Genomic DNA, 25,521 nt, shown 5'->3' with positions numbered 1-25,521 from the left:
ACCGAAAAAGAAGCCGACCTCCATTTCGACACCGAGCCCCGCACCAAAGCACTCTGGGTCGAAACCCAGCTCTTCGGCACCGACACCACCTTCGGTGCCGACCAAAGCACACAAGGCCACCGGCACCGACACTTCGAGGCCGAAACCCATCTCGGCGCCGACCAAGCGTCCGGAGGTTCCCAAACCAGGTTCCAAACAACGAACCGGCACAGAAAAGCCTAAAAAGCCAACGGCCCAGATGCCGACGGACCGATCAGCCTCACCGGACTTATTTACACCGGATCCCTTGCAAAAAACACTCACCAAGGATCCAAAAACTGGACATTTGACACACTCTACCAAAAAGAGACATTTAGAAATGCCTGCTCCACCTCCCCCTCCAAAGAGGAAGGACTCTGCTACCTCTCCGTTCAGAATACCTTCCCCACCTCTTCCACTTCCTCCACCTTCCCCACCTCCACCCCCTCCGCCTTCTCCACCCCAACCTCATCGTTCTCCCACCCCTTCTCCACACGATGATGATCACGGGGACCCATATGATGACATAGGGGATGTGCCCCAGGACCTACCCACAGGGGACCCCACCCCTCCAGGATCCCCAGACCCATGGGACGATTACAATATCCCTGATATCCCCAACGTCCCACAAGATGATCTTTACCCCTCCAGATCATCTCCACCGGAAGACTCATTGGGGTTCCACCATCTACTGCAAAGGGCGGCACACTATCACGGGGTAGACTTGCATACCGACCCCGTGGAGGAAGATTTCCTCCTCGACACATTCGACGTCACACATAGGTCTACCTCCATATTACCTATGCTCAAAGGAGTGGTGAAGCATGCGCCAGAAGTTTTTAAGGACCCAGTTAGGGCCAGGGTCATTAACCCGCGCATAGAGAAAAAATACAAAGCTTCCCCCACAGATCCCCCTCCACAGATGGCCGGCGCCACTAGATTCTCTAGTGGTATCCACTGCACGTAAAAGGGCAAATTCCCAGGCGTCAGGCGAAGCACCACCACCTGACAAAGAGTCAAAGCTACTGGACGCATCAGGAAAGCGTACTGCGTCACAAGCAGCCATTATGTGGCGTATCGCCAATACTCAGGCGCTATTGGCCAGATATGACAGGGCACATTATGACGAGTTAGAAAGCATAATGCACCACCTCCCTGAAAGATATAAAGTTAGGGCCAACAAACTAATTCAGGAGGGTAAGACTATTTCTAACACCTCTATACGTTGTGCCCTAGATGCAGCAGACAGCTTCCAGGGCCATCAATACCAGCGTCCTCCTCCGTCGCCATGCTTGGCTAAGAATATCAGGGTTTAAACCGGAGGTACAAGCCTCCATCCTTAACCACCCCTTTGACCAGGAACATCTATTTGGCCCAAAAGTGGATGAGGCCCTAGAAAAAATGAAGAAGGATACAGATACGGCGAAATCCATGGGAGCCTTACAGTCACACCCTCCTAGACGCTCCTTTCGCCGCTCTTCCTTTCGAAGTACGTCTAGAGGCTACTCCTCAGACACCGCGTCCACTTCATACAAATCCCCTACTCAGTCCACCTTCACAAGGGGTTATCAAAGAGGCGGCTATAGGGGTAACAATAATAAAGGCAGAGGCTAAACAAACAACGCCCGCTCTGCCACACCGCCTACCTAATGACTTTCCCCCCGCTCCCCCCAGACCATTCCACTCCGGTCGGGGGCAGACTCCAACATTTCCTTCCTGTCTGGGCTACCATCACCTCAGACAAATGGGTAACACAAATAATTCGGTCAGGCTACTGCCTAGAACTAATATCTTCCCCCCCAAACATTCCACCCAGGCAGCGCCCAATGTCACAAGAACATCTAATACTCCTAAAGCAGGAGGTAATCTCCCTCCTACAGAAACAGGCAATAGAACCCGTTCCTACCAACCAACAAAACATGGGAGTCTACTCCCTATATTTCCTCATACCAAAAAGGGACGAGACTCTGCGACCCATCCTAGATCTCCGTCCCCTAAACACATACATACACTCAGACCATTTTCATATGGTGACGCTTCAGCAGGTACTTCCGCTCCTCTCCCAAAACGACTTTTTGACCACTTTAGACCTAAAAGATGCTTATTTCCACATTCCAGTGCACAAAGCACACCGGAAGTACCTCAGATTTGTAGTGGACGGACAACACTACCAATTCAAAGTGCTCCCGTTCGGAGTCACAACAGCGCCAAGGGTATTCACCAAGTGCCTAGCAGTGGTGGCAGCACATTTGCAAAGACAACACATCCACGTCTTCCCATACTTAGACGACTGGCTGATAAAAGCCAGGTCATACAATCAGTGTGTACAACACACGTCCACCACCATTCAACTACTCCACCAGCTGGGCTTCACAGTAAACCACCAGAAGTCCCATCTACAACCATCCCACATAAAACGATACCTCGGTGCCACCATAGACACCTCAAAAGCGCTAGCCTACCCCAATCCTCCCAGGATTGCAAGCATTCAAGCTCTATGCACAAAATTCATAGCACAACACTCCCTTCCAGCTCGAGTGTTTATGCAACTAATAGGGATGATGGCCTCTTGCATCTTCATAGTACCTCACGCAAGGCTCCAGATGTGTCCTCTCCAAGAGTGCTTAGCACACCAATGGAACCAGGCCCAGGGTCAATTAACAGATCTGGTGTTGGTAGACGGTCGCACCCATCGCTCTCTGCAGTGGTGGAACACCACAAACCTTTCCAAAGCTCGACCGTTCCTGGACCTGGTTCCTCAAATAGTACTGACAACGGACGCATCGCTCTCCGGCTGGGGAGCTCATCTACTACATCTCACCACGCAGGGCAAGTGGACACCTCAACAAAAGTTACTCCATATCAACCATCTGGAGTTACTAGCAATCTTCTTAGCCCTAAATCTTTTCAAACCCATATTTCAGGCAAGGCAGTCCTGATCCGCACAGACAACATGACAGCCATGTATTATATTCAAAAACAAGGCGGCACACACTCTCCACAGCTCTCTCAACTAGCACAGAGCATATGGAGATGGGCAATACCCCAGAAAATCTTTCTCCTAGCTCAGCATGTCCCAGGAGTCCACAACACAGTGGCAGATCTGCTCAGCAGGCAGACATAACAGATCCATGAGTGGGAGCTTCACCCGCAAGTTCTTCTCCCGTACTTCCAAATGTGGGCGCATCCACAGATAGACCTCTTCGCCACCCACGAAAACATCAAATGCCCAAGCTTCGCCACCAGATACCCACACCCATTGTCCAAAGGAAAAACGATATGGATGAACTGGTCAGGCGGATTTGCGTACGCTTTTCCGCCTCTCCCACTCATTCCACTAGTGGTGCGCAAACTACAACAACACTCCCTCACACTAATCCTAGTAGCTCCAACGTGGGCCAGACAACCGTGGTATACCACACTGCTGGAACTATCTGTAGTACCGCACCAAAAACTACACCTCTCTCCACACCTCTTAAACCAGAACCATGGAGAGATCAAACACCCGGACCCAGCGCAGCTCAACCTTGCGATCTGGCTCCTGAAATCCTAGAATTCGGGTACCTAAATCTTCCCCCTGACTGTATGAACGTCATCAGAGAAGCTAGAAGACCTACCACTATAGCGTGCTACGCCGCTAAGTGGAATCGTTTTGTTGTTTATTGCCATAACAACACCATCAATCCACTGGGCGTGTCCATTCAACACATCATAGCCTACTTACTCCACCTACAAAGGTGCAATCTAGCCTATATGTCCATTCGACTACACCTCGCAGCTTTTGCAGCTTACCTACAAAACAGGCAACATCTATCACTCTTTAGAGTACATGCCATTAAAGCCTTCATGGAAGGCCTTAAAAGAATAATTCCCCCCAGAGTGCCACCCTCACCTGTGTGGAACTTAAATATCGTTCTCACAAGGCTAATGGGACCTCCCTTCGAACCTCTGCACAAATGCGAACTACAATTCCTAACATGGAAAACCGCTTTTCTTGTCGCCATCACTTCCCTTAGAAGGGTCAGTGAGATACAAGCACTTACCATTCAAGAACCTTTTCTCCAAATGCACCACAACAAGGTTGTTCTCCGTACCAACCCAAAATTCCTCCCTAAAGTCATTTCCCCCTTTCACCTAAACCAAACAGTAGAATTACCAGTATTTTTCTCGCAACCACAGACCGTTGCAGAAAGGGCTCTTCACACACTTGATGTCAAACGAGCCTTACTCTACTACATTCAAAGAACACAACCTTTCCGTAAGACCAAACAACTGTTTGTTTCTTTCTCTCCACCACACAAATGCAACCCCATCTCAAAATCAGGGATAGCTAGGTGGATTGTAAAATGCATTCAAATCTGCTACCATAAAGCAAAGCGAACGCTATCCATTCCCCCTAAAGCCCATTCTACACGACAAATAGGGGCTTCCAAGGCATTCTTAGGGAACATCCCATTAGATGATATCTGCAAAGCAGCTACATGGTCAACACCGCACACTTTCACCAAACACTATTGTGTAGATGTGCAAACTAAGCAACAAGCTAGTGTGGGCCAGGCTGTACTCAAAACATTATTTCAAACCACTGCAACAGATACGGGAGGTCGCCGCTAACGGTAGGTACTGCTATATAATCTATACACAAGTGTGTAATCTGCAGCTCATATGCCTCGAACAGAATATGCTACTTACCAGTATGCATCTGTTCTTGGCATGTAGAGCTGCAGATCTACACACGCCCACCCGCCTCCCCGGCTACCTGTATCTGTCCCAGTTTATCTTATTTAGATAGCACACACATGGGCATCTTCCCTGTTATTACTACGCTCCATCTTTCCCTGCTGGCGAAAAACAATCTGAGGATGGAGCCGAAGCCCATGCGCAATATGATCCAAAGGAGGAGTCACCGACCTTGTGACTTCCAAAGACTTTCCAAGAGGAAAAACAAACTGCAAACAACCGGGCCCAACACCAGATGGTGATCTATGCACAAGTGTGTAGATCTGCAGCTCTACATACCAAGAACAGATGCATACTGGTAAGTAGCATATTCCTTGTGCAACAAAAGCTGATTTAGCTCTGCGACTCTCTTTTCCAGATAGGTTCAGTATTGTGAGTATATAATGATATGTTAAAGAAGCGTGCCCAAGACGATAGAGATTCGGCTATTAAGAAATGGGAATAGAAAACTCTGGGGGGTTTTTAATGCCAGAAAGCTGGAGAGGAGTGTGTGTAGGGGATAGATGGTGGGAAGACATCTAAAGAAGGTTTTGTTATTGAAGCGTATTGAAGATAGTGCTTTGCTAATGGATTGTGTAAGTCTCTGCTAATTTCTCGCTTCGGAAGCTTGAAGATTGTAACAAACTTGAGTGTTTAAAAAGGTATTAGGGACCCTTATTAGCTTGGAGTTTAGCATTGAACCATTTGGAGCTGGTTAACCAGTCTGTCTCGGATAACTTCTCTTGTTTGTTTAAGTGAGTAAGGATTCTCTTTGCTGTTCGTGGGACTAATGAGATAGAAAATTCCTTCTGGTTGATGGAAATAAAGGTAGAGAAATAGGGTGCATGAGTGAGGCTTCAAGCTTGACCCAAGAGGGGGTAGCTGGCTCTTTACAGAATACGCGTTATTGTGCTCTGGTTAATCTCAGAGCTTCTTGATAGGCCTTGAAATCAGGAAAGTTCACAGCTCCTAAGATTTTCAAAAGTTTGAATTCCGATTAGTGAAATTCTTAGGCTTTTGCCTTTCCATTGAAATTGATTAAATATTAGGTTGAAGAGGGATGGGAAAAGATACAGGGGGATGCATGTGCATGCAGTATGGGATAATCAGGGCTAACTTAATTTTGTTAATATCGAATTAAATCCAGTATGAGAGAGACAAGTTAAATTAATGAAGGCAGACTGAGTAGATTTAACCATACCCCTCAGTATTGCGTCTTTTCTTTGAAATGCAGAGGAGTAGATCTTTTTCCTTCAGACTGAATGCAAAGTTCCCTTGATATTCATCTTTGATGAGCAAGTGTCCCCTGCTTGTTAAACGTGTGTTGCCCTGCCTGCCTAACTGCATGTATATCTGGTATTGTGACGTTTTATTTGGGCCCTGGCATCACACTAATAATCTAAGCATGTGAGGAGGGGCCTAGGCTTGTCCCTGACTTTGTGGGACTGTCCTTCGACCACCTGGAGTGGTGCACCATACATGCCCTAATTTTTATAGTGGACAACTCTACCTGAAGTGAATTTAAAACATAGTGATGGTGGCAGCATGTTGTAGTTACAGGAACCAATTGTGTGACCAGACCTTTGGTTCTAGGTCGCTCTGCTTCAGGCTTTCTGGCTCCCCTCAAGGAAGTTTCACTTCTCTTTGCTTGCCCATATGGGGAACAGCCATTACATCGCTGCTGTTACCCCACATGCCATTACAACGCAAGCGTTACAACTCATGCGTTGTAACAATGCATGACCATCACAACGCAATTTTTCTACAATGCATAGGCCTTTACAATGCATGTCTTTACAACGAATTTCGTTGTAAAAGCATGAATGGGAAAGGGATATGCTTTTCAATTGTAAGTATTAGGTAAGTATGGTTTTTGGGGTGGTAGGGGTAGTTTTAGGGTTTAAGGTGGGTAGGGGTTTTGGGGTGGCAGGGGTGGGTTTAGGGTGGGTTTCGGTTTTGGAGTGGCAAGGGTAATTTTAGGGTTTAGGGTGGGTATGGGCTATGGGGTGACGTGGGTAATTTTAGGGTGGGTATGGGTTTTGGGGTGGCATGGGTAATTTTAGGGTTTAGGGTGGGTATGGGTTTTGGGGTAGCATAGGTAATTTTAGGGTTTAGGGTGGATATGGGTTTAGGGGTGGCATGGGTAATTTTAGGGTTTAGAGAGGCTATGGTTTTTGGGGTGGCATGGGTAATTTTATGGTTAGGGTGGCTATGGTTTTTGGGGTGGCAAGGGTAATATTCGGGTTCATGGTGGATATGAGTTTTGAGGTGGCAAGAAATTTTTTAGTGTTCAGCGTGGGTATGGGTATTGGGATGGCCTCGGTGATTTTAGGGTTTAGGGTGGGTATGAGTTTGAGAGGCAGGGGTAGTTTTAGGGTGGGCATAGGTTTTTGGGTGGCAAGGGTAGTTTTAGGGTTTAGGATGGGTGGGATTTTGGGGTGGCAAGGGTAGTTTTAGGGTTAGGGTAGGTAGGTAGTTTGGGGTGGAAAGGGTAGTTTTAATGTTTAGGGTGGGTAGGGGTTGAGGGGTTGTTGGATTTATATGCAGGGTTTTATATATTTCAACAGACATCGTGTGTGGAATATATAAAAACATATATAAAAGTAAGTATATTATTTTTGTTATGCATGTATTTTCATGCATTACCATGCATGCCATTACTAAGACATTATAAGTATGTTATAGGGAAATTATAAAGCTATAATGTATACATAAATAGCGTTTACATTTACATGCAAAAACATTTTTTATAAAATCATTTTTATTGGCATTTTCAAAAAATAACAGTACAGTAGTAACTATTGCGAATGTAGCGTACCATCCATTAATTAAACATCTTGTCATGGAGTACAGTAACATCTGAATACATGTCACACCAGATATTGTCAAGCAGGCTATCATTATTGTAGAGTGGTAGGCAGGGCTAGATTTGAGTCCATGCATGGTAGTCAATAGGCCATACCTACGGTAGGGCGATCGCTCTCAACTTCAGGCCTGTGCTGTAAATGGTTCTATATGCCACTCAATGATTTAAACTAGAGCACTGGGGAGATATAACTGGGGGCACACCGTGTCTAATGTTTAGTCACCTGAAAAGGGTTGTCTAGTTACCATTGTCTGGCTAGGTTTCAAGTCGCGCCTGTGCGGATGGGGGTATTCTGAAGCATCATAGAGAGAATGCTGTGCTCGCCGTCCGGCTCCAGTCCGGACCCAGTCAGCACTTGCTCCCCAGAGGGACCCTCGAGAGACTCCGGGGGGCATGGTTGTGTGGCAGGGGAGAGGTTTGACTGGGAACCTGACTCGTCCGAGATTTCTTGTGCAAAGGAGTGAAGTAAAATAGCCCACAACATGGATATAGGGTGTTTGCGAGTTCCCTTAACTTCTTTGGACCGAAGTACCTCCTCTTCTGCTGCGCCCCATTTTTTGACTATTCCCACCCATGCCGCTAATGGGGGTCCCCCCAGTGCCTTCCAATGCATTGCAATGCATATTTTAGCCAGAAGGAGCGCCAGGGACGCAAAGCGCGTTTCCTCTTTCCTGTTCTTGTGCCGTTTGCTTATGCTTAGCGCACAGGCCTCCCACGTGTGAATATCTGGGAGCCCCGTGACTGAACGAAGAGTGGCATGGATCGTGATCCAGTAAGTGTGGCGTGCTGGACAGTCTCAAAACATGTGGTGAAAGGAGGCACTGGGTTCAGGGCATCTGGGGCATGTAAAAGACCCATCTGGATAGTATTGCTAAAGCTTCTCGGGGGTAAGGTATGCGCGATGCAGTAGGTGCAGTTGTATGTTTATGAAGCAGTAGTTGCGGGACACTTTTTTAGGGAACTCTAGGCCGCGGGACCATTCTTTGTCATGGAGCTGTCTGTGGAATTCAGTTCCCCATTTTTCGCGAAGGGGCGCCAGGGTAAGTGGTTTGAGGGCTCGTAGTGTTTTGTATATCCAGGTAACCAGATGTCTGTCCCGGTCCCATCTGTAGCAGTGTATGAAGCACCGGTTGTGTGGGAGGTTCAGTGTCTATCGTGTGCCATACCTTTCGGCAGTCTTCAAGAAGCTGCAGATGCAGGAGGAATTGCCCTCTAGGGAGTGTAGGAGAGTAGGGTCTGCTTTCTATGTTCACCCCCACTTTTTGCTTTTGCTTTACTGGTTTTCGACTTAGATGTGGCTGTGGGCCTGCTAATCAGACCCACAGCCCTGCTGTTCTCTCTCTAAATTAATACTATGTACTTTAGGTGCATAACCCATTTGGATAGGATCACCTTATTGGTCCCTGTACAGTGTACCCTAGGTACCCAGGGCATAGGTGTACCCTAGGCCTACCAGGGGCTGCAGCATGTATTATGCCACCCCTGGCCTGGCCTTCCATTTTGACACAACTGGCTGATCACTCAGCTGGGGCAAGGTCGTGTAATCACCCCTTGCTTAGGTGTAGTATTCCTATACCTAACTTACATATAGACACATGTGTACCTATCAGTCACTCCTATGGCAGGCCTTAACAATCCTGGAGGCAGAGTGCTTGGTAACATGTGAGATGGTGCTCTAGCATGAGCTGAGCCTGTCTGCAGCTTTCGGAACCATGTCCTTATAGCTGTTCTATGATATAGCCTACCATATACTCTTAAAGTGCCTTATAATCTTAGACGGTTATGGTAACTATGGTGTGGCTTTATCGAAACATGTCGTGTAAGGTGTCTAACACTGTGGAATAATACCCCCATGCCATTTCTGGACATGAGGATATTATTCCCCCCTTCTAGAGGGAAAGACATGTTAAAATCATAATTCACTGTTAGCCTCTGACCAAAGCCTCAGCATCACAAAATGGATGCTGCTGCCACGACACAAGTCTGACCTCCTGCAGCTGGGAGTGATCCCAGCCAGGGAGGCCTGGACAATAGGTTTCCTGCTTGGGGAGGTGCTAGCACCTCCCCAGACAGCCTTTAGTGTATTGGGGCAGGGTGGGCTGAAAGGAATGAGACATGCCTGGGGCACACAAGGTGTTCCTTGCATAGTCCAGTTCAAACCGGCGCTGGGGCACTCCAGCCCCAGCTCTGGCGCGAAACTGGACAAAGGGAAGTGGGTGTAACCACCCCCTCCCAGGTCCCACCCATAAGGCGTGACCTAGCAGGTATCCCAGCCCCCCAGATTAGTATAAGAGTGGGAGTTGGGCCTCAAGACATTAGATTATCCTGAACCTGCAAACTTGAACAGAAACTCTGGACCTTCGACATTCGACGAAAGAAGAAGACTGAAGAATCTCCCTTGTGGCCAAGGAGTGGCCACCCTGTGCAAACAGGCACCATCAAGAGACTACCCTTTGCTTTGCCCACGTTCTACGAGGAACCGACTGCAGAGCCCGACCAGAGCCTTGACTTCCAGACTTCTCCGACCCTGATCCACATCCACAGCAGAGCTGAGATCCGTGGAGGCGACGAGCGACGTGGGACCGGCTACCTGGGAAAAGTGGCTAGTAACTTAAAGCGCAGCTTCTGAGGCACCCTCGAAGTTGTGCACCGGGGATTGCGAAGCCCCAACCCCAAGCACCATCTGCACCGAAGATCAGCCCCCCACACTCCACGAGTCCTGCGTGGGGCCCTTCTGCATTTTCCTGCTTGCCGCGTCTGTCCGGTTGCTTGCCCGCTGGCTAGTGGCCTTTGTGATGACGCACCCTGAAATCTTCTGCGCTGGTTTGGCTCCTCCAGACTGGCTCCCGCTTCTCTGCAAAGAAGAAGCACCCCAGACCTTCCTGGTCTGCACCAGAAGCAAGTCCTCCATTCTTCGTGGGTTCCGCTTGCCAAGGCTTGGTGAGTCCTAGTCCAACTTCGACGCCGCCGACAGCAAGAGCCTTCGTGGGACAGCTCGCCTCCTGGTCCTGGTCGTCCTCGACGCTTCCTGGTCCTCCTGGCTGCAGCGACAAGCTTCACCTTCACCTGCAATCTTCACGACATCGCCTGGTTCCTTCCTGGTTCTAAGTGGTCACTGGCTAGTGACCTTGACTCTGTCCCTTCTGCTTGCAGGTCTCCTCTCTTCTTGATCCCAGCCTTGGGATCCACCGGACACTCTTCACTGACTGCCTGTCAGCATCTTTCTTCAGGCATCCATAGGAGTCGACGACGAAAACCGACGCATCTTCACCCCTATGCACCCGCAGCCTGTGGGCTAGGTAACTTGGGTACTCCGGTGCTCATCAGGATAGTGACTATCCTAGTGTCTAGTTTTCCAGTCTCGACTTCCTAGCTACTCCGGAAGTGTCCTAAATCTATCGTTTTCTAAACTGTACTATTGCTAGTGACCTTTACGCATTACGCGTGAGTGTTTCCACTCTGCACACGAATCCCGTGGGCCTCCCACTTCCTAACTAACGGTAGTGTAGTGTAGCCCCAGCGATTCCCTAGGCCTAGGCCTAGGCCTATTCTATTTCCGTGACAGTGGTCCTTATACCACTTACTTAGTATATGGTTTGCGTGGCCCCTAGGGCCTAACTGTATTACTTACCTGTGTGACTTAATATATGCTTAAATAAGACTGTGTTGTACTTACCTCTAATCTCATAAAGAGTGCTGAGGGTTTGACTTGAATAAATACACTTTATTTTATATATATATCTGTTGTGGTGTCCTTTCATTTGGTATTCAAGGGATTATATATGGTATCACAGCTGGCTTCACATGCCATTCAGAGTTTAGCCTAAGACTGCTCTTGTCCATGCTACCACTAGGATAGCTGGTCTATAAGGTTGACTTTACAACCAATCACCATAAGGGTATTTGGACTGATATAAGGTGTACACTAGAACTAGTGACATCATACATCAGGCCAACTTCTCACAGGGAGTTCTAACTCTGCCGCCAATTCCTCGAATGTCTGCAGTTGCCCATTGAGATATAGTGATCCTACCGCCGTCAATGCTTGGTCCGTCCATGGTTTATATACCCGTTCTGTATCCCCTCTAGGGAATCCCACCAGTGGCAGGGCAGGAGAGTACATGGGCGCCGTGCGATTCAGTCGATGCACGTAAGTTAAGCAAGCACGCGCTACTGTCAACTGGAGGGGCCTGTTCCGGAGCGGCACCGCTCCTGGCAACAGCATGCGTCATATGGTCGGTGTCTGGACCCGTCCTGTGACTGTAGTCAACTCCCCCACAGCCCGGTCCGCTGTCCAACGGGATACCCATTGCAGCTGGGCGGCGAGGAAATATACCTCAAAGGAGGGGCCTCCTAGTCCTCCCTGATCCAGCGGCAGCTGCAATTTAGCTAGTGCAATCCGCCGATGTCCCAACCCCCATATAAGGGTCCAGAGGAGTGTGTCTAGTTCCCGGAAAAAGGAGCGTGGGGGGACTACTGGGAGATTGGCAAAATAGTATAGTAGCCTCAGGACAAGGATCATCTTGGCACCTACAATTTTGCCGGTGAGAGCCAAAGGCAGCTCTTCTCAGAAATGCACAGAGGACCTGACACCCGCCATTGCCCTGCGGTAGTTCCCGTCATAGATATCCTGCGGTGTATGATATAAACGGACGCCCAGATACCGTACCACCTGGGGACTCCAGGAGAGGTTGATGTCACCTAGATGCAGCGGACGCGGAGGAAGATCCTTCCAAGGGGTGAATCGTCGATAAATTTACATGTAAAATACTTATATTTTCAAACACAACTTTAACCACACATATGCTTTTACAAAACATGCTTTTGCAACAAAATTGTAAAGGTAAATGCATGTTAAAGCTTGTGTTGTAATGGTAACACGTTGTAAGAACACTTGCATTGTTACAGCTGCGTTGTAAAGGCATGCGATGTAATAGCATGATGTGTGGAGACATACAACCTGCCCTTACCCATGCACTGACATTCAGAGTGCTTGTTAAGTGTGCTTAGGTTTAGCCATGAGCCAGAGTATGGTGGCTAGTGAGATCCAGTTTGGTTGATGTGGATTATGTTCGTAGACCTGAAAGGGCATTGCTTACGTTCTTACATCTGGGGGGTGGGGGGTGGGGGGGGGGGGGGGGGGAAACAGACCCTGAAGGGAGGGGAGTGGAGACAGGGTCCCAGTAGATATTCTGTGAGGGTTTTTGGTTAGCAATGAGGTGCTGAATAGTCTCCCTGAGCACTGCCATATGGTGGGTGGCTGAGACTGCAGACTCAGTTTTGAAAGGTGAGTAAGTCTTTAGGTGAGGCCTGCCCTTTTGACTTTGCCTCGATGACTCTTATAACCGTGACTTTATCACTCTATCCTTTTCACCTACTGTCCTTTGATACTTAAAAAGACAAATAGCGTTGTAAGAGCAGACTATATGATTCTAGTTGCACTAAAGAGGCACTCTGGGCCGGTGGATTTGTCACTACTGGTCCTTCGATTTCTCTGAGCTATTAGTTCGATTTCTCTGAGGTGCATCATATGTCTACTGCATTACTCCCTCTCTCTTACAGCTGCTGAACTTGGCTCTCTGATTTCTGAAGACATACTTGATAGTAATCTTGGGTTTCCTAGATATAAGCATGTCTGTTGCGGTCGTACATATTTTTCCCTTGAATTTGTTTCTGCATATATGACTGGAGCTGCTTCAAGGGTAAAGTGATCTGTTATTCCTGGCGAAAGGTGCTTTTCCAGGAATTATAAAGCCAATTACTGCAATGCACTGAGAGTGTTCCCTATCAGGGAGTTGAGTAGAAGTTGCTTGCCATAATTAAATTTGCAATACTAGTCTTTAGTATTCTTCGTTAATATGTCACAGGCCACCCTTCCTGAGCTCCATCTCAATAGGTATTTGACTTTTGATAAGTGGTTCAAGAGCAAAGGACCAAAGGCCTGATAAGTTGTTGTGTTTTTTGTACTCTTTGGACTTTTACTAGCCACCTGCATTCTTTTTTCTACACGTCTGTGTTTATGCCCTAGGCGCCTCCAGTACATGGTGAGCTATCCAATTACTCCATCAGAAGTAAAGGCAAGGAGTAGGAATACAAGAGTTACTAAAGTCAGTAGTGTGTTATTTTATCGCCGAGCAGTGTCTCGCTCCATAAAGAAGGAGTAGGCACAGGGTAATAGGCAAATGTTGAGGTGGCATCTGATTGAGGTGCAAGGTTCTATGTCCCTTCATCTGGCAAAAACCAGACTACCAGTCCGCTAGGCTGTTCTCAGTTTTTTTGGCACTTGCCTTACATATTAAGTGTGCGTACATATGCATTTTGTGGCAATACATATTCAAAAACATAGTTGAGGTATACCTTAAATAACAACCCCACCTATTTTTCAGATATTTGTTTTGTTTAGTATCACAAGTATCTGTTGGGGTTACCCTAGCCAAATAAAGGAAGGTGAATGTTAGGAAGACAAAAGTGAGGGGTGCTTAGCTCTAGGCTCAGATAGTATCTAACAAACTGCAGATCTGCTACTTTAATCATTTTAACAGTCAGCCGAATAATTATATGTGCCAGCTGAAAATACAGCGGTATTTATGTCATACATAGATGTTGATATGACAAAGATACAGATGCAGAAATTGCCTGCTATATTTTTTCTCAATAAATAAATAGTTTTTCTCAAGTTTTCTTTATTGATTTTGTCAGGCGTAAAAACATCCAGTGACCGCATTGCAAAAGTAGGAGGCCATAAGTACATGTCAAGGATGCTAGTAGAATAAACATTGTCTATAAATCACAGGTCCCACAGCTGAGCGAAAACGATCAGCTGAATCATCACTGTCAATTCAATAGGAACATATACCTGAGCCATTTGCCCTTTTAACAGCCCCCAAATACCCCAAAACAATTACCTAGCAGGAGTGTCGATGTGGGTGCTTAAAAGGGCGCATGTGGTGGTGAGGACATCATCTCAATTTATTGTAACATTTATTTGTTTCTCATTGAAATGTAGGATAGTTTGACAAAACAGACAAGTGATCACTTCCTGAATAGGAGAGGTCTGCTTTTCAGAAATGTGTAGATTTTTAGTTTCCCATATTTCTTTCCACTCAACATTAAATTAACACATATAAATGCAATCTGTTCTCTTAATCTGGGACAATGTCAGATTTAGGAATAAAAAGTTTCCCTTATTGCATTTTAAACAAACAAAATAACACTTTATTTTCCAGAGCTTTTGTTGAAAAATAAATATTTGCATTCTTTTAGGTTTCTGGAAACTGTTTATCTAAATAAATTACAAAAAGGTATTTACACTTGGGCTCAGAGTTTAAATTCTTTCTCATTTCCACAGTGCTGCCTAGTTTCCAGAAGCATGGGATTCTAAACCTTTTTTTCATAATTATCTAGTTGGTACTGAAAAAATATTGAGAAAGTGAAAAATAAACCTGCTGTTTTGACACTTCACTTTTTCCCTTTTTGTGTTTAGGATTTGCGTGGGCTACCGACTTGTCCACTGATCTGGAATGCCAGCTTTCAGTTAGCTGCAAATGCTACGAAGCAGCTAATGAAATTCTGCTGTTCAGCCATTTGAAAAATCAACATCCAGAACAGCATACTCAAGTGCTGAAAAGGCTTGGCAACATCAGAAATGAAATTGGAGTGTTTTTCATGAACCAGGCTGCTGCCATCCAGACAGAGCGAACAGGTTGGTATTTCCTATAGTCTTACTTCACTATTTCACATCCATATGGTTAAACAACACGAGAATCTGTTAAGTGGCTTAAGTAATCAACACCATTATAAAGTTAATATACTCCATATTTCCCTATTTCCTTTATTTATTGCACACAAATACAGGACAAACAGGATTGTGTAGATATTCATTCTAGTCTGGATAGTTTTTTAAATTTTGTTAAGGTTTGTTCAGCCTGTGCTTACAGCTAGAATAGGTAAAGCTGTACAGTTTTGGATGGGTATGAGGGCTCTGATACAGTTTTGAATGCAGTATCAAAAGCTTCACTTATCCATGACCCTTGCAACCTGAATGTGAAAAACTGGTAGCTGTTTGTGACTCAGTCCGCCACGGTTTTGTTTTTTCTCAAATTCAAATGTTATTGATATACATCTCATCTGAGAGCACTCTTAAACGTCTTCTCTGGCACTGACCAAAACTGAATAGATACTGGGGAAGTAGTCTTCACAGTTGGATGTGATGTTTTCAGTACTGATCTCAAGAGAGTCAGGAGTGGTCAGTCTGGGCCCACCATTTATAGGAATAGTCCTATAAATGGCAGTGATGTAGGAAGCGTGCTCTGGCCCAAATCGCGACAATTTAAGCAATCCTTGCTTTGGTAGTGAATCAGGCAGCACTGACCCTGAGGGACTGGGTGGCTAGAATTTGGATCACATTGGTCATAGAAAAAATGACTCATGCTGGACCATAGAGGCAAATTCTTTGGAAAGAACTGTGCACCTTTCTTGAAGCTTTTGAAAAAATATCAGGGACTCGGTTGTTCGCTTGTCATTGATACCTCTCAGTGCTGTTAATAATTTCTTAGAGTATTTAACAATTTAGTCATGCTGGGTAGGGCATGGGATCCAGCAACTTGTCAAGTGTCCTCCTCTGCTGGCACACTATGTAGACCCATGTAATCGAGTTACTCTTCACCTTCAGATGTCCAATCTGCTTTTGGCAGGGGATGTTTAGGGGGAGCGAGGTTTTGACAGTTTAAAAAACAAAATAAAAAGCCATCATATATACAATACTTAACAACATAAAATTCCACTCAGTATAATATTTTGATGCCATTGTTCAACAACATTACTTCCACAAAAATTTAACATGAATCGCTGTTCAAAGCATTACTTCTTCTGAGAGTTAGCAACAGTTGCCACTCAATTAGCTGTCCACCTATTATTACTTTCAATCCCCAATCATGCTGGGAAGCCACACCCCTCTCTCTTCAATTTATCCTATGCATTATCATTGCTAGTACTGCTAGGCAGCAAATAAATATTTAACTTCTTTGACAAAACATCCTCCGAATTTGAGATTAAGTAATATGTCAAAAGACACTTCCCGATTTCCTGTTACAGATCATTCCAACATCAACCAAAAATGGTAAAGTAATCCTACCTACAGGTTTTCAGGAAAGGGCAATTCATTGTGATAAACTGATTCTTCCTTTTCCAAGCACAGTCTAATGGTCCTTCTACTTCTGTCTCTCAACCCAGGCACTGGTGATCTTTGACAGTGTGCAAGCTAAAATACTCTTCCTTTGAGGAAAAACTATTGGATCTTTACATCGCTGTAGAAATTGCCAAATGGCATTGTATTCACAGATTTGATTGATGGGGAATGCACTTTTGATGAGCTTGCTTGTAGCTAATCACTGTTTTCCAGCAATACATCTGATCCCCAAAGTACTGGTGAAACTAAATAATCATGATACCCCCAGCGTGACCTTGCCAAATGTGGTTCACTGATCTGCCAGGGCAGACACATTCAGGGGCAAAGCTTAGTCACGGAGATTCAAGGGTGTGAATATCAAATTTCACAACTAAAAATAAAACCACTGGTCTACAGTGTGGAGGACTGAGATGACCAAGGTTTGGGCTGGTGTAAAGGAGAGGAAGGATCAAGGTCCAGACCGCGTCGTGTTAAGCAAGGTTTTATTCTACAATATTGCCTTCCTTTTACAGAGGCCACTGTTACTAGACGGGGATAATGCGTCTTATCCGGTCTTTGGTCCGTTCGTCGCTCCTTCCGTCTTTAGGATACGATCCTCCCTCTCTTGGTCACGTTACAACGTCACATAGAGAAAAGGGAGAACAGTGTCACTGTCTCATACTTCAAATGCAGTAGGGAAGGGAGTGGGGGGGAACACTCGTCAAGTGCCCTAAGCAACGTGAAAGTGAGTTAGTGCTGGGGAACAGAGCCAGAGAGAATCATCCTAACTTTTGGACTTCTCACTTCCTCCAACCCACCCCACAACCTTGTTCCGTACCTTAGTAAGCCACACTCCTCCAGGAGCGTGGCTGGACGCAGCGAGGAAACGCTGGCCTCCTGGCGTATCCGATGTCTCCGGCTCCTCTGCAGACCTTCGCAAGAGCGGCTGCTCTTCGGTTGGCCTACCCGGCGTTCTTTCTCCGGCGTCCTCCTCCGGCGTCCTCCTTGTCTCGGCTTTCGCTGTTTCCGGAGTGGTCACACACCAGGGCTGGAGATCCGTATTGCCTTATTGGTCTGTGGGGGATGACGTCCGTGTTGTGGGCGGCGCTAGGTGAGACCGTCTCCCACTTAAGGGAACCGTGTTCCAGGAAAAGGTGTCCGCCACTTACGTGGTATCTGGTGTGGTAGACCAGTCGTCCTGCTGGGGGGGAGAGAAGAGGACTATTGAAAGGGGGTACGGTCCACTATGTTTCAGCTGGCTCATGTCCTTCTCGGTCAGGGTGGGAACAGTGATAGATGGATTGTTTCCACAAGGAATAGGGTCAGCTCTGTTTTGAATGAGTTGGACCTCTGTCTAGAGAGGCACAGTGAGTGAAACACAATGGGTTGAAATGCTATGCTTGCCAGTGGTATGCCTAGAAACCTTAGACCGGCACAACTTTCCATGCCTAGTACTGCCATTATTTGTGAATTCCAATAAGTAGTAAACTTGCACCCATTCAAAGAATACTTCTACGGGTGCAGATATACCACTTTGTTTTGGAAAACCAGTCACTATATATATATTTAAGATCCAGATCCTAAAAAATGAACTGGTGAAAATCCCTTGCTGAAATCAGAACAACAAGAAAAAACAGCACATAGCAGACCCGACTCAGAGCCCCAGACCCATCCAACAAACCAAGAAGGCATATGAGGGGTGTCACACCCCAAATTCTCCCTTGCAGTTTTCCCTGGGAACTCCTGACTACTGCCACGTACAACAAAATGGCCTGGAGTCCCTTCCTTGGTATCACTTATTTTAAATGTATTTTCTCTGCATTCACTCTTTGTCTCTGCTACAAGAAGCCTTAATGATAGAGTTCTCAAATTGGTGTATGTGGGTAGGGCTCCATGCTTCTAGTTTTCGTCATTTACAAATGATTTTATCAAGTTACTGACAGCCCCTTGTACTAAGCCCGAGTCTGAATTAGAGGAGTGCATGCAGGCATATAAGTAGGGCAAGCCAAGCCATGGGATTGGCTTGGCTACAAGAGTTGGTGCACAAATCGAGCCATGGAAACCTTTGGCATGTATATCGTGCAACAAACATAATGTAATAATATTATACAATCTCTTCAAAATCCAAAAGAGTGTACTTCATTAACATGCAGAAGTGTTTCGCATTAGTGCATCAGATTATATGACTGTATAGACACACATTTATTAAAAGTGATCCTTTCAGAGACCTTTATGGCTCGCCCCTCAAATCACGATGGCATTAGTGAACTAAGAGGTAAGTCAGTGTTTAGGTAAATCCTAAATGTGGCCTTGATTTGTGTTATAGATGGAGCAACAGTACAGTATATTTAATCAAACGTAGGAGATGCTTGTACAACGCACATCCTGAACTCAAGTATTTAAAAGTGTGGGCATATATGATAATAAAATAAGGAAGCCCTGTTGAAAAAAAAAAATATTTGCCTGGGGTCAAACAATTTGGATAAGCAGGGAAGCCAGTATTGGTTCCAGGTTGCCTGGTTTGACATTTTGAAATTCAGCCACCAGATGGGTATCTCTGACTCTCTCGTTTACATTAAAGGTCCACATTTTGTCTTTCGTTCTTGGCCCAGGACCAGAAAAACCGACACAGAGATAGAAGACCAGACTCTGGGCCCCCAGACCAAACTACTAAGCCAAGAATACATTTGTTTAGGGAGTGGCACACCCGAAACACCCCCGCTGAAGCTACACCCCTGAGGACATTGTCTGGCAGGATCAATGGCCAGTCCAGTTGCAAAACGAAATTTACTGCATCATTCAGCCTTTGAACTTGGTGCCTCACCCCTGATTTCAGCATGCCCATTTGGACTTGACTCCAAATTGCCTGGGTTTATAGAGGCAAACCAACGTTCCATCAGAAAATGGTGCACATTTAAGTGGAAGAGAGACTGAATTTTGTGCCTGGAAAAATCCACGAATCAGTGATGTGCCTATAATGGTTGGTATTAACATACCTTTTCTCCCTGACAAAATTCGGTTTGCAATTCTCTTTTTTTAAATTGTTCACTTAGTGGTCAATGGAGAATATAGTAAGAGCACTTTGGTTACCATTTTCTGTCTCTTATTGATAAATAAAAATATTGTTTTCCCAGTACTAAAGATGCTACGTTTTGAACCCATGCACAAACTGGATCTTAAGTTTTGTTCTGGAAGGGTCAATTACTTCTTCTCATTAAGTTATTAATATTCAAGCCTTATATTTCACTGTCCTTTTAGAGTTTCCATTAGGAAACGGGTTGTTTTGAGGACACAGCCATCCTTCCGTCCAAAAGTGATATACACTTTTCATGCAAATTCCTCAACCCCTCCTTGTCAGCAAAGAGGTTATTCAATACTATTGATATCAATTTCAATTTCAATTCATTCTTTATTCGGATACAAAAAATATCCATAAAAGTACAGATTAAGAATACCAGCACAACATTAAATTGATGCATGCATAAATACAAATTAAAAACAATTAGTACAATAGATGCATGACTATAAATACATAAAAATGTATACATAGTGCAAAAAGAAGGTCAAATTCATCATGGGCCTGTAATTTAGATCATTAAATCAGGGGTAGTAACAGTATGAACTTGAATATAGCAGCATGAAATATTAAAATGCAAATATTTTGACACAAAACATAATACGATAAAATCCATATAATAAACTTTTGCGGCCCATAAATGATTCAGATATCGGGCATGCAATCAAAACTGTTTATACTGTGCTCATAGAGGCCCGGGAGTGAACAGCCAGTCTTAAAAAGGTACTGACACGGAGGATTACATTTTCCCCGTTAAGCATAGCAATATCCCTATATGCCACCTTAAAATCAGTAATGGCCGAAGCCTTAAAGAAAGGGATCAGCAGCTGCTTGCTATATATTTGATAAAAATTACAAAAGAATAAAAAATGAAGCATGGATTGGCTCCTACGATTTCCACAAGGGCAGGGCATTTGCTCTAAATTTATGTTAAAGCCTAAGGGACAGCAAAGTAAATATTTTAGAGTGCCAGCCCTAAGGCGAAAGAGCAGGTTGCGTTCCTTTTCCATACTGCATACTATTGATATTTATTTATTTATTTATTTAACGATTTATAGAGCGCCTTGTGACCCGAAGGCATCCCCGCGCTATATTGATTGTATTATCCAGAGGAGAGGGGAAGAAAGAGAAGGGACTTTATTTTGGGAATAAAAGCATTTTCAGTTTTTTTCTGAAGATCAGATAACTGGGCTCCAGTCTAAGGGTGCGGGGGAGGGAGTTCCACCCGGCAGATGCCTTCACGGAAAAGCGTCGGCCTCCAGTCCTTGTCTTTCTGTATTTGGGGATGTTGGCCAGTCGCTCATACTCAGACCGAAGGGATCTGGGGGCCTTATAAGGAGTCACCAGGACTTTCTGATATAACTATGGATATAACTATGGATATCAGAAAACCACCCTAACTATTTGTTAATTATGGTTCCCTGCTTGTAGGCTTATCAACCACAAAACAATGCAGAGAATGTTGGATCGTTTCATCTGTTAAAGAATGTTATCAAAAACAAAATAGACACCTAAGGAAATAAGCTGCTTGGGGAAAGTACATTTTCTTTTCTTTTCAATACTTTTATTCAGGAATGAATGCCTATCTCAATACAGAATAAAAAAACTAAAAAGAATGCAAATCTATCAAATTAAGAATCATATGACCAAGTGTGTAATACAAGCAGTATACAGCTAACTTCATATGACAGGGAGTTTACAGTACAGAATAAATTATCTTCAAAAACCTTATTTCATGGATTTCAGACCTAGTTCATCTTTATCAAACATATAGCTGAATATTTTTCGTTTTAGTATACCTCATCTTAGAAATAAATTTGCTTAAGTGTGCTCCATCTGACCTAGAAAGCTTAATGACGTTTGCATGGACAATAATAAAATGGCCCATTTATAGGGAACCAGTATCTTCTGTTAGCACTTTGATAAGAGCAAAAAAATAGGAAATGAGAAAATGTTGTTTAAGAAACAAAATCAAGTGAACATAACCGATACCTGGTGGAAGATGCCTAGGCAAACCATTTGCTCAGGAACTAATCAGTGTGAGTAAACCGAAGGTGAATTTAAAAGGAACTAGGAGGACTCAGTCAAGACAGCTCTCTTTACCCAAATTTATCTTGTATGAAAGTAATCAAATAAACACATGACTAACACAGCTCAGAATCAAACCTTACTCTCAGTTCTGGTCAAGTAAGAATTTTTTATAGTTTGGTGACCAGTCAGATTTTGCAAACAATGGCACTGTCTAGTCAGATAGTGTTGCGTAAGTTACGACTTTGGCGTAACTCTACAATGTGTGCTTTCCCACCTACAGGTGACTCGGGTGAAGTTGATTCAGTGCACCAGCGATGAATGTGAAACACAAGTTATTGTAGCCGCACACGACACTAGAAGTATTGCTTTTGGGTTACTAACAATCCCATAAAGGGATCAAGGTCACAGTGAAAAGAGCAGCAAACCTTATTGCGTTATTCACATTATCACACACACTGTACTAAGAAGAAACATTTTTATGTTAAAAGTATTTATTACTACAGGAATTCTCTGTTTCTCAGTACATCTGAAATAACTACACAGAATATAAAAACAGCGACAAGACACATTACAAATAATTCGAACAAAATGAACGTTTCCATTATTGCTAAAATGTCAATCCAAATGTTATCTAGAACCTAATGCCTACTTTAATGCGCTATAATATGTGAGCATGAAGGGCAGAGAATCTTGCAATGTAGAGTTTCTTTGGGAGAAGAGATGCACTGCATACCTTGTTGACAGCAAAGACTGCCTTTATCAGCAGAGGTGTGAAGACAGTGTTCACCTCTGAAAGGCAAACACCCACTGCGCTAGCAGTCAGTCAGTCTTCCTCCAGGACTTGGTTTTATCAGCTTCAGTCGAGATGGATCATCTGTATAGTGTGAAGTGCACCGGCAGCAGGTGAGACTGTCTTTGGCAGAATCTCGGGCGATAATCTGGGCGAAGGACCTTGTATGCTAAATCTAATCAGAAATGTGAATTTCTTACGACATACAATTTGGGAATGTCTAACACAGATTGTGTATCAAGGTATGCGTCCCAGATATTTTCTTATAAACATATAAGGCAAAAGTACGTCAATTCAGACTACATTATTCTGATTATATGTCTGTTTGTGTTCTTATTTAACCTTGACATGGTGAGGAGGAGACACTTGGCCCAGAGGAATGTCACCTTAGATGTTGTATCTGCGTCATTTATCGAAGAACTTGAGGATATCACAATTCCTAGAAAGATAAGATCCTCTAACATCTCCGTTAAAAGGTAGACATGGCATTGATTCTGCATAAATATGGGAATATGACAGATTCCATTGTTTAGGTTAGGAAAGACGGTGGTCTCTATGAACTAAGATGGAGTCAGGCCTACATAAGATAGAGAAAGACTTAGGGACTTTACATCCGTGTAATAAATCTACCTGAGTATCCTTAAAAACCACTGTGTTGTGATTCCTCCAGATGTTTAGCTCTATGATTAGTATGTGACTGTTTTATAGTTAATAGATCTCATTCCCACCACAGATCTCAAACATCATTGGAGTTGAAGTTGGAAAGTTTGTAAGAGGACTTAAACAAATATTCTCATCTGTATTAAAGGTTTTTCATTATCATGGCCCAAATGTTCGGCACCATAAAGCGTCACTTTGGTTTCGTAAAATTGTTGTTTTTAATCATTTTGTGCAATTTTAAATATTACAACAGTTATGGCAGACCGCCACCTTTTACTGTTCAGATACTCTGGGTATTAGCAGCGTCTATAACCGATCCCTGTAACCAGTCCCCTCTCTTAACGCCTTCTTTTGACATCTCTTCACAATTCTTCTCATCCCACTTTCCTCTTGAATCTGGGCCTCACAGGTTTCATTTTCTTTGGAACGCGTCACAAGTCTCCTCCATGAGGTCCAGTCTTTAAATCTTCGAGACTCCTTAATCCAGTATCATCCAGTATCATCTCACCCTGTAATTCTTCTAGTACATTAAGCATTCTCAGATGCTATGGACACCTCAGGTTGCTAAAGTCCTAAGCAGTGGATAGAATTACTGACTTTCATGATTTCTGAAGAGTTTCTCTTCATCCTTTGCAGTATAAGTTAATGTTTTGATACCCAGTGGCCACTGTTTTATTTGTAGCTTCATTTCAGTATTTGCTGTCAATGATACAATGTTAAAAGTCATGATTGCTTACTTCACCATATCCAATGCTTTGGAAATGTTCTCCCTATGTTTTACAATAGGAATGTTCCATTCCTGATTGGCAATCTAGTATCACCTCTGGGAATTTAGTGAAGGTCATCACAGTTGCTTCCTTTGATTGAAATTAATATTTTAGTCTGAGAAGCCTACACCATGTACATGACCAAAGCATAATAGCAATGGAACTTTCTCCGATACAAGTTCCTTTCATTACCCATTATGATCTATAGTCGAGAACTTGTGCCATATGTATGGCACTTTACAAATCGTTTTGCAGCCCTGTGCCTGTATTGCAGCATTACTTTCTAAGATAATGACAATACTCCTTTAATCTGTGTTTGCATGTTTCCACGGCAGCTCTTTCCCCAATTTGAGGTGTCTTACAACCATTCTGAGCTCCTTAACTTTGCTAAAAGCGTGTGTGTGTGAAAAACTCATCTGTTCGTGGAGGAACTTTTCAACCTGTATCTTTATTTGTACATGTCCAGTGTTTGATTAAGATATAATGCAAGCACGTTCTTTCCCTCATTTGAGTAAAGGATTTGATTACAAGCTTCTGAAAATAATACTCCAGTTTCTGACAACTGCCCGCTTTCATTCTGAGAAAAGCCACCTCTGCTTAGTCCTGGTCTAATCTTGGTTGCCCCATTTTTTGTGAAGGGAAAAAAGAAAACAGATAAGCGTTATTTCTGATGGATATTCCTAACCACAGATTCCTTACCTTGTGAATACTCCCAGGTGAAAAAATGGACCAGGAGATTTCTCTCCGCAATTCCGTTGCGTGCTGGTAGGTGGTGTCATGCAGGTCTGCGTCTGGTTCTCCCCGCCCTGGAAGTGATGTCGGGGCCACAAATAAACTCCAGCTCTGTGTGTTAATGTAAGTTCCTTCCATTCTGCACCTCTCAGAGTGTTTGCTCCATCCTTTCTGTCACTGACAGAAAACCTTTTCTACTAAACTTTTCCAGTGTGCAAGGTATGTGTCTCTCCCCAAAACTACATGATTTAATCCCTGGAAGGATTGCCACAAACCGATATTGATGACGGACCGACATGAGGTCTGTCTCTGGTGTCTGGGCTCTTCTCAAGATTCAAAATCATAGGACGAATGTGCTCAGCTGAAACCAAAGGCCATCTGAGATCAAAAAGTCAAACTGTAAGTCAAGGAACACTGCAGAAAGCGTTGAACACATTCCCACTCTAAAGGCTGTTCCTGAGAAAGCTTGTGATTCTGCTCCAAGTCATTAGGTAAGTTAAAGTCCTAAAAGAAGCGTAAGCAGGTGAAGCGTGGCTCTCCTCCTTCTTGCCACTCATCTTGAGAAGTCACGCAAATGTTAGGTTACCCCTCAATCTCGGTCCCGTCTCCCTGAATGGAGCCAATGCCTCAGCTTGTCTCAATTGGCCAGAATTCCATGGGCTGTGACACTGCAACAGCGCCAATCTTTCAAAGATG

The 25,521-nt window shown here is 44.4% G+C and overlaps 1 protein-coding gene across 2 annotated transcripts in view; it reads left to right on the top strand.

The window, feature by feature from the left end:
• Positions 1 to 25,521, top strand: part of EDRF1 (erythroid differentiation regulatory factor 1) — a 412,080-nt gene that overhangs the window by 285,160 nt on the left and 101,399 nt on the right. For both annotated transcript variants that reach the window (XM_085606261.1, XM_085606259.1), the window contains one exon: positions 15,087 to 15,305. In XM_085606261.1, coding sequence (XP_085462387.1) covers positions 15,087 to 15,305 — 219 coding nt within the window. The remainder of the gene's footprint in view (positions 1 to 15,086; positions 15,306 to 25,521) is intronic.

Source organism: Triturus cristatus, chromosome 1_2 (assembly GCF_964204655.1).
Source record: "Triturus cristatus chromosome 1_2, aTriCri1.1, whole genome shotgun sequence".
NCBI lineage: Eukaryota > Metazoa > Chordata > Amphibia > Caudata > Salamandridae > Triturus > Triturus cristatus.
This window is presented reverse-complemented; position numbering and strand designations above follow the sequence as displayed.